Source organism: Gekko japonicus, unplaced genomic scaffold (genome assembly GCF_001447785.1).
Source record: "Gekko japonicus isolate JY-2015 unplaced genomic scaffold, Gekko_japonicus_V1.1 scaffold5412, whole genome shotgun sequence".
Classification (NCBI taxonomy): Eukaryota; Metazoa; Chordata; class Lepidosauria; order Squamata; family Gekkonidae; genus Gekko; species Gekko japonicus.
This window is the reverse complement of record NW_015162124.1, coordinates 22,371-32,723: the sequence shown is the minus strand read 5'-3', so window position 1 is coordinate 32,723 and position 10,353 is coordinate 22,371. Positions and strand designations below refer to the sequence as shown.

The window sequence follows — 10,353 nt, the reverse complement described above, 5'->3', positions numbered from 1 at the left end:
GGAAACCTGGTCTCGTATCTTTTTGGGATACCTGTGTTTCGTACTCTGAGTAACACCTCCGTACTTTTTTTGTGAAAAGATTGGATGGGAAGTCTCTTGGTAACGTTTTCCTTCTCTCTTGTGCAGTGTATCAGGCTTTTGACTTGCTCGCATACCTAATTTTGCTCAGTTTAGGGAGCAATCCTAAACTGGCCTGCTCAGAAGCAAGCCCCATTTTATTCAGTTGTACCTAATCCCAGGAAAATGTTTTTAGGACTGCATTTGTTGTCATGGAGGTGAGGTATACTCTATTTTGCTTCCTTGGAAATATTGAAAGCTCTTTTTTTGCAAGGTTCTTGGTTAGTTCATTTTGGACCTGAAATAAGCATGAGAAACTGATGGTACAGGTTGCTGTTTGCTAGGTGGCTACGCAGGACAGACGTTTCAAATAGTTTTGAAATTAGGCAGACAGTCTTATACCGCTGCTTCTGTTGTCACTTGGTGAAGGCACCCCTTGTCAGAGCATGTTGTTGTTGTTTTGGCATGGGATCACAGCTGACTTATGGTGACCCCATGGGATATTCAAGGCTAGGGACATTTAGAGGTGATTTGCCATTGCCTGACTCTGTGTCATGACCCTGGCCTTACATTGTGGTCTCCCATCAGAATACTAACCAGAGCCGACCCTGCTTAGATCTCGGGCTAGCCTGGTCTATCCAGGTTAGGGCACATTGTTGCTGCACGTGGCTTTTTATTACCCAAGACAAGTTCTGGAATAAAAATGAGGAGAAGGCATTTGTATCTGCTAAGGAGGAATTGAGCAATTGTTGCCACATTTCTGAAATGCTGTGCAAATTCAGCAAGTACATTTAGGAGTCAGATAGTGTTCCTCTTTACCAAAAAAAAGAAACAAAATTCTTGAGAACTGGCAATTAAGGGCTAAGATCCTGATGATGCTTTTGCTGAAATTGAATTCAGCTAAGTTATTCTGGTGTGACAGAAACTTCCATATAAACAAGTTTGGGATCAGTATAATTTATTTAAGCCTAATTCAGTGTGAAGGAGATGTAATGCTTTAAAAACGGTAAATTGATTTTGTTGCCCTTAAAACATTTTTTCCACTTGAGGGGTTTCTCTGAACAAAACCACACACATCCTGTGTTTGTGACTGTGATGGGTGCTTACTGGATAGTGCCTGTGCCGTTACCAGCACGCTGTCCGCCCCCGATATCTAGAGCAGTACTTTTTTAAAAACTTTGTTTAGTGGAAGAGTAAGATTCCACTCCAGTAGCACCTTAAAGACCAAAAAAGATTTCCAGGATATAAGCTTTTGAGAGTCCTTTTGTCAGATACTTGAATCTTGCTGTTCTACTGCAGAATAATACGGCTACCCACCTGAAGCTGCCTTCTTTTACTAGGTGAAGGAGGTATATGCATATCATAAGTCTCCTTACAAAGATAGAAAGGGCAGACAGTCCTTCTCACAAAAGGGACAGGTAACTCAGAAGGGTGATTTGGTCACTGATCCACCATTCAACTTGCATGTGTACACCCTTGATATCCCTACTGTGTGGCTGGATTCATATTATGAGTGAGGACCCGTTTACTGCTGCTCCAGGGTTGTAGGTTTGCCTTCATTTTTTGCATATAGCCCTTTTGTTTCACGAGTGGATTAGGAGTTTGGGGCTAATTTCCAACTTGGCTGTGGGCAGTCTCCTTTGAAGTGAATGGTTGAAAGAGCCATGTGAATGCCCCCTGAGGGAAACATGGACCCACCTGAGTATCAATTCAGTCATTTTCTCAGTTTCCAAGAATGCCATTAAAAATGTGCAGGACAAAAATGGCCACAGAAAGCAACCATTTCTGCTTCTTTGAAAAGGGATGGTGTCCACTGCTAGGGGGGAAACAGCCCTGTTGCGTGCTCGACACCCAGGCAGTTTTGTCTTCTCTATTCAGATACTTCCAACCAGATTCTCTGTATTCAATAGGGAAAGGAGCAAATGTTTAAGTACTGTAATGAACTCTAGGATAAAAGATATTTTTTGTCTCATTGGATTGTCTCCATTGTAAATAACTTATATCTGCAAGATTTGAATCCAGTAGCACCTAGAGACCAACAAGATTTTCAGGCTATAAGCTTTCGAGAGTCGAATCTCCCTTTGTCGGACATGAGTGGGAATGGAGAAGAGAAGACTTAGCTCTTTATTCCTACCCGGATATGACAAAGAGGGCTTTGACTCTCGAAAACTTATATCCCAAAAATCTTGTTGGTCTCTGAGGAGCTACTGGACTCAAATCTAATTGCTCTACTGCAGACCAACATGGCTACCCTCTGAAATTATATTTGCAGTACTGTCATCAGGCAGCTAATGCATCTCTTGCCTAATAAAGCTTCTCTTCAGGGTACGGCAGGCAGTTCTTCTTGGGGTTTTCCCCCTGCAGTGATGAAGACAACTAAGCCACAGCCCCCAAACTGTGCACTTAGATCCAGGACTTTTGGTGTTTTAGCTGGCTTCAGCATTGCACACCAGTGCCACCATGGCTCTGTAGATACACAAGGCACTCATAGTGGCTTTCACATGTCTGTTTTGCAGTGCTGCCTAATAGTTGCTTGCAATGCTGTTACAAACAGCTTAGCCTTGCATATCTGATGTTACACAACTGCAGTGGCTCTTTGGTGTTTTTAAGAAAGTGTGGGGATGACAAGCTGTCATATTCCTGTCCCTGGCCATTTCTTTGCTATAGCAGCATTACACAAAGCTGTTAGACATCTGGCTCTGCTGGCGATGTGGCACTGTTTCATGTTGTTTGCTGGTGCGGCAACTTGTGCTGGCTTGCAAGTGGTGTTCCACAATTATGACGTTGCACTGGCACAGTGGTTAATTGTCCTCCACTCAGAGCCTTTGCTTGCAGCTGGGTGTAGGATCAGACTGTTAGTGCATAGCAGCCAGGTGTTGAACAAAAGACGACAGTCCTGATTCAGCTAGGAAAATGTTTCTGGCCCCTTAATCAGAACAGGTTCTATTTGCACGAAATTCATATGATGTTGACCCAGGGTGTCAAGAGCCGCCAAAGGTTGCTGGGTGCTGTGATGTCAGAGTACAGAGGTGACTGTCATAATTACTTTTGTACTCCAGCTTTGTGAGGCACGTAACCACAGGCCATCAAGATTTACTGGCAGGGGCTCTTCCGCAATTTGACGCCTCCGTATCAGCGTGTCTCTCCTTTGGACGGAATACAGATCAATGTATTATTGAAACTCGCACACGGATTGGGGACTCCAAAGTCATATTCGTTATGGGTTGGATCCAGACTAAAATATCCAACTGTGCAAGGCACTCTTGTCAGTAGAATACAGCTTTCCTGCCTCCCTTCTGCCACAGCCCACTGATCTCCCTGAAATGGGGTACAAGGGACCCCCAGGGATGCCATGGGGAGCAAATAGGGAGTCTGGAGCAGGAAGGTGGAATTGATGCGAATTACCACTTCCCTTGCATTAGTCTGGATCCAACCCAGTGGAAATTGCATGGCAGTTCAGGGCGAGTTTGATGCACGAACAGCTGACCCACTGCTTTCCAGGCTAGATTGTCTTTCGCCAAGCCTGAGAAGACTCCTCAGCAATCTAGAAGTGAACAAGATTATTGTTGGGTTGCTGGTTGTTAAGAAACCCAAAAGCGGACCTGTATTCACTTGTGAGAGAAGAGCTCTGAAATTCTGGAAGTAGGCCTGAAATAAAATTGGACTCTGAAACCAACCTGCACAACTTGTGGGCCACCTGAGTCACAGTCTTCCAAGGACCTGATAAACCACCTGTTGTTTGCTGCATGCTCTTGACTGCAGAAACAGAAGCTGTGTCCAGCACTTATCTGAAGGCTGGGCTGAGTCTAGCAAGACACAAGGTGTGCAGACCTGCTCTGAATATAACAAAGGCTTCCATCCATATTGGATAGATTCTAGCTGTCCAGATGTCCAGCTTCTACAAATGGTACATCCACTGTTAATCAGTTTTCTTGTCACAATGAGATTGAGTTTATCAGGATTTTGGTTTGTTGTCCACTGATTCTGAGTAGAGTTGGGGAGGGATAATTAGACTCTTTTGGATGCTGAATGCATCTTCCAATTTTACCTTTCCCTCATTTAAAAAATCTGAAAATAGCTGAAGATTCAATTGCGAGGGAAATAGCTACAAAAAGAAAGTACTGAAAAGGATCGCTTTTATTGTTGAAACAGATGTAGAAAGCAGCTGAAGAAAAAAGTGTTGAGTTTCCTTTTGGAAGGCTTGTAAGGAAAGGTGCTGTTGAGAAGGTGCTGAAGAAACTCAAAATCTGGCTGAGTTGGTTCTAAAAATAGACCACTGGTACATATTTCCCTTTTGTTTATAGCACCTGTAGGTATTTTCCTTTTGTTTTGTTTTTAACAGGTGCAGTTCAGTCGCTTCGGGTTTATCTATAGAATTCCAAAAGCTACAAGACCAGTATCTCACAATACTTCCAGGAATTTCTCTGGAATCCACCCACCTCATATTCTGACTACTCATTGAAAATATGAGTGTCTTCAGACATTCCATGACCCTGTCTTGTACACACATTGTAAAAGTTCAAATCCCATAGCATCATAGACACCAGCACAAATTTCCAGGGCGTATGCTTTCATGAGTCAGAGCTCACTTCGTCAGATGCATCAGATCAGTATCTGATGAAGTGAGCTTTGACTCATCAAAGCTTATACTGTGGAATATTTTGTTGGTCTCTGAGGTGTTGCTTGACTTGAATTTTGTTCCGCTGCAGCAGATTCACACTGCTTTCCACCTGAAACACATTTTTTAAATGTGGCATGTTTCCCTTAATGTGTTTAGCACAACAGAATTTGGTTTTCATGGAGTAGGGGGTAGCCTGATGTCTGATCAGGCTTCCTTTTGATTGCCAGCTGTAATTTTAAGGAGGCATATCTTAACTCCCAGTGTTCAGAGTCTTACTGATTTCGGTGCGAGAGTTAAGCACATACTTAATTCACTTCAGTAAAAATCAATAGGATTTTAAAATGCCGAACTTTGGTTAGATTGTTCACTTAGGTTCAGTCTTGTTTATGAACTATGATGCATGGCCATGCTTTTAGGAATTTATAGACACTTCATTGCATTTTCCTCCCACCCTTCATCCCAGGACTTCATATGTGGTGCTCCCCTCCTCCATTCTTTTTTGTCACAGTAGTCCTGTTAGGAGGTTCAGCTGAATGGTGGAGAATGGAGGTTTCAAACGGGGGATTTCCCTGGTTTTCAACCCCTATGCCATGCTGTAAGATATTGTGTGGATGCAAGGCTGTGCAAGACTGGATTCTTAATTAGAACATCATGCCATGCAGTAGTATGAAACTAGTGCTCATAGACAAGTTAGTCAAAATTATCTACATAGAGTAGATGCAACTTTCACTGTTGGCAAGGGAGGCTTGGATCCAGTGCTTCCTTGCCCGAGAAGAAAGTGCCTGCCTTTGTGCACAGGGCAGTCCCCCCCTCCCCCGGCTGCAGCCCCCCCAATATACATGTTGTCCTGGAATGTCCCCTGATCCACAGAAGTGGTTTACCAGTTGGCATAAGTTTGTAGTGGGAAGCAGGAAAACCCTAGTGCACATATGGAGCATCAATATATCTTTTGGCCACTTCAGTGACACTGGAGGAAGTCATAACAGAAGCATAAATAAAATGGCAGGAACTGCCATTTATCTTGACCAGCTGGCCCACTTGCTTGGAATTTTTAAAACCTGCAAAACCGAATTCTGGTCTTCAGCAAGGCTGCCAAAGAAAGTTATTCTGAAGAGCTTTTGGGGCAGCCTGAGTAAAAGTTTTTTCAGATGGTTTCTAAATGTTTTATTCCTGTTGTTTTAATATTTAGTTCAGCAAGTTGTTTTTAGATAATTGTTACCTGCCTTGACTCCTGAGATGCTCAGGAGAAAGGCTGGCGGTTTAAATATTCTAGATGAAATGAGTACATATAAATAAACAATCCCTTTATTATTTAACATGGATATTAATTTTAAATGTAACTAGATAATTGCACAAGATATTTGGATTATGTTATTGCTGATGTTCTACCTGTGCCTCAACACTGTTTTATTTTTCCCTCCAGGTATCTGCATCATATTGGTGCATTTATTGATAAGATACAGGCTGCATTTCTTGCCAGAGAGTGTTGCTGTTGTTTCTTTAGGTGAGTACTTGTTGCCAAGAGACTGTATTACCCACTGGAAAATGAATTGTGTGCTTGTGTTCAAATTATCCAGGTTAAAGAGAATTTTCAGCATTCTTTCTTTTCGGTGGTCATCACATTTGGGTGAATGTGATTTGCAAGTAGAGAGAGGGAAAAGGGGGAGGTTGTATGGGGAACAGAAAGTGGTATTCAGAGATTCCTTTGTGAATCTAAGTCAGTTGTCTGAGAATGGGCATCCATTTCAGCATATCCCCAGCTGTGTGAGTGACATCTCAGCAAAGCCCTTCACAGAGCCGAGTCTCCGTTAAACAAAGCATGAGTATGGGGGAAGGGTCATTGGATGTACAAGAACATGAGCACACATGAAGCTGCCTTATACTGAACCAGACCATCAATCCATCAAGGTCAGTATTGTCTGTTCAAACTGGCAGCAGCTCTCCTGAGTCTCAGGTGGAGGTCTTTCGCATCACCTGCAGCCTGGTTCTTTTGACAGGAGATGCTGGGGATTGACCTTGGGATCCTGCATGCAAAACAGAAGCTTTTTCACCAACCCACACCAGGACTGAGCCACAGCCCCTCACTAGGACTCTGTTTTGTTATTGAATGTGGTCAGTGGAACGTGTTCACTTAGATGGGTGTCAGTGACCTTGTGACCCACTTTCTCATCCAGCCCCAAACCACACCAGAGTAGCTTGAGCAAAATGAAGAAAGCTTCCTTCTGCTGCCACTCACTCTCCTGTTAAAAGTTTATTCTAGTTTAGCATTTAAATCCATCTTGAAAGGAGCAACCCTCAAATTGGGCACTGACTCACACAAACAGCTGCAAGGGATCGGCCGACAAAGAAGAAGAGAAGAAGTGGTCATCCTTCCGTACTAACTTGGAAGGGATACTGAGAATCCAGATTTTTTTTTTGGGGGGGGGGAGTTTATTAAAGGGAATAATCCAAATATCTGGGCTGGACAATGAGCATGCTCAAGCAGTTAAAATAACATCAGGCATTCAATACTTATACACAACAATAAGAAGTCCACTGAAAGGCAACACATATCTCAAGCACCTGTGCATAATACACAAGGTACTCCACTCAAAAGGTCAAAGAAGATGGGGACGGCAAAGGATGAGATGGTTAGACAGTGTCATAGATGCAACGAACATAAAATTGAGCAAACTTCAGAGGACGGCGGAAGACAGGAGGGCCTGGCGTGATCTGGTCCATGGGGTCGCGAAGAGTTGGACTCGACTGTGCGACTGAACAACAACAACAACTCCACTCAAGAGAGTGGGACAAGAGGCCAAAGAGGTATTGTGAGTTGGGAAACTAGAGGCTATAGCTACCTATCCAAGCAAGTCCAGTTCACGGGTCTGATTCTCTAGGCAGAATTTGGAGTCTCCAGGCAGCCAATAATGCAAAAAGATAGTCCAAGGGATAGCATTGTATGCGTCTGAACAGGACTTCACAACTTTCAGGAGTCCTGGGCAGGTAAAAGCTTGATTGGGATTGTGGCCAGAGGCTTGAAGAGAGGGAAGGGGGCAAAGGGCGACAGTATGTAAGCCGTTGGATGGGGCAAATAAGAGAAGAGAATATGGACCGAGGACCTGTGTGTGTAATGTGCTGTCAAGTCACAGCTGACAAGTCTTCAGTTGTATTTCCTTAGACCTGGATTCATGCAGTCCAGTTATTTGGAAATTGGTTAGGTATTCTGGAAATCCTTTGTCTGCTGTTTTTATTAAGCCATCCTGTAGTTGTCCAGAATATCATTTTGATGGGGGTGTTGGCACATTTTCAAGATGATCTTGTCATAAATAATGGCTCTCAGAGCTTGCTGGCTTCCCAATTCATTAAATCATCCTCGGATCTGCCTAGTTCTTTGACAAGCTTTTGACATCTCACACTGTTTGGATGCACTTTATTTGGATTAGGAAGTCAGACATGAGGGCCCACCTGATAATTAAGTGCCTAGGTCCCTCCCCATTCTCACTAAGGTTCTTTGCTTTAAAGGTCCCCATCTATCAAAAATATCAGTGAATTCTGTAATGTTTGTAGCACAGATCTCTAGCTCCATACTTCTGTAGAAAAGAATTCCGTAATGTTTGTACCACAGATCTCTAGCTCCATACTTCTGTAGAAAAGAATTCTGTAATGTTTGTACCACAGATCTCTAGCTCCATACTTCTGTAGAAAAGAATTTTGTAATGTTTGTACCATAGATCTCTAGCTCCATACCTCTGTAGAAAAGAATTCTGTAATGTTTGTACCACAGATCTCTAGCTCTATACTTCTGTAGAAAAGAATTCTGTAATGTTTGTACCACAGATCTCTAGCTCCATACTTCTGTAGAAAAGAATTCTGTAATGTTTGTACCACAGATCTCTAGCTCCATACTTCTGTAGAAAAGAATTCTGTAATGTTTGTACCACAGATCTCTAGCTCCATACTTCTGTAGAAAAGAATTCTGTAATGTTTGTACCACAGATCTCTAGCTCCATACTTCTGTAGAAAAGAATTCTGTAATGTTTGTACCACAGATCTCTAGCTCCATACTTCTGTAGAAAAGAATTCTGTAATGTTTGTACCACAGATCTCTAGCTCCATACTTCTGTAGAAAAGAAGTGATCTTGAACCTTTATTGCAGTTGGGGAGGGGGGGAAAGGAACTTTGTACCCTTAGATTGGTTCCTCAAGGACATCATCTCTGTGATCTTTTCTGTAATCCGCAAGAACTCAATTTTTGATGTGTAAACTCTCAAATTAAGGTAGAAAAATGTTATGCAAGACAGCAATCCATTCTCCCTGCTTGATCTCACCATAATACTGTACTGGTCCAATAAACTGGGAATTTATGAAGCTATAGTGTATGGTAGTGACTAATGAATCCAACTCTATGTTATAACCTTTCTGGCAGGCAGCCTCCAGGTGGGGCCTGGAGACCCCCACAAACTGCAGAGATCAGTTCTCCTGGAGAAAATGGCTGCTTTGGAGGGTAGGACCTGTGCCATTTTACCCCACTGAGGCTGCTTTCCAGGCTCCATCCCCAAATCCCCAGGAATTTCCCAACCCAGAGTTGGCAACCGTAACCGCCAATGTTTATTTTGGTCTTACTGTGGATGGCACTCTTTGATCATAAATCTTTGGTCCTGGAGGCAGAATTTCTAACTCCATTGAGGCTGTTTTGATGACCACCACTGAGTCGAATGCTTAATTAGCCTTTCCCTGTTTCTGCTCAACACCACTGTCTTTTATTGCAACAGTGATTCAAGGTGGTTCACACAAAAACAGGCTAAAACCGCTTCCCAGCAAAATACATGAAACAGCAAAAAAACAAACAAACCACCCAACAGTTATGCAGACACAATAAGGCTCACCATTTAATTACCTAGTCAGCAACATCAATCAACAAGTGTTAACTTTCTCAGACTTATTTTAGTCCATAGCTAAATGAACGTTCCTTGCATCCCCAAGGCTCTCTTGATAAATCACTATCTCACCTGGTTGTAGACTTTATTTGATAATAGTCAGCACAGCAGATTGACCTAGGATTTGTTAATGGTGTACCTCTGAGATCTCATTACCATCATCCTCACTTGTCCCCGATTTGTTTCTTACTAAGGGAGCCTAATTTAGGGGGGAAATATCACCAACTCTCCTGACATGAATATGGGTCATTGCCCAAGCTAACATAATTTGCTGTCCTTTGACTGTCCTCAGAAGTTCTCATTCGGAGATTAAAAATCCTAATGACTGAAAAATGAGAATTTAAGTTAAGCAATGTTCATTTCATGTATTCACTTTTAGAGAGGAGTTCTTTAGCTAACTGGGTTGTGCAATATGCAAAGAGGAAGTCAGAAGAACTTGCTAACGGGAGGTTTTAATACATTGTTTTCTAGGTCGTTCTCTCTGTACCAAATGTAATTTGGTAGCCTTATTTAGTAAGACCCTGCCAGGTCATCCGGCAATAAAATGAGAATTAGAGATGTCTAACTGAATTTCTCAAGCGCTGGATTTTGTGCACGGGAAAGAACCCATATTTTGTTATTGTTTTTCCTGCTTCAGAGTTAACTGTGTTTCCTAACACACAAACTTCTTTTTCTGGGTGGTCTAAATAATATTCATTAGTAATCTTTATCTGGACTATCCCAAGATCAACCTACTGGGAAAGAGAATCTCCTTCAT

At 42.5% G+C, this 10,353-nt stretch overlaps 1 protein-coding gene across 1 annotated transcript in view; it reads left to right on the top strand.

Annotated features, from left to right (window-relative positions):
* The window catches only part of LOC107105673 (sodium/hydrogen exchanger 8-like), a gene marked incomplete at its 3' end in the record, with an annotated part of 44,848 nt that overhangs the window by 13,820 nt on the left and 20,675 nt on the right, over nt 1–10,353 (top strand). Inside the window, exon 3 of the mRNA XM_015405670.1 lies at nt 6,102–6,182. Within this exon, the coding sequence (XP_015261156.1) occupies nt 6,102–6,182 (81 nt within the window). The remainder of the gene's footprint in view (nt 1–6,101; nt 6,183–10,353) is intronic.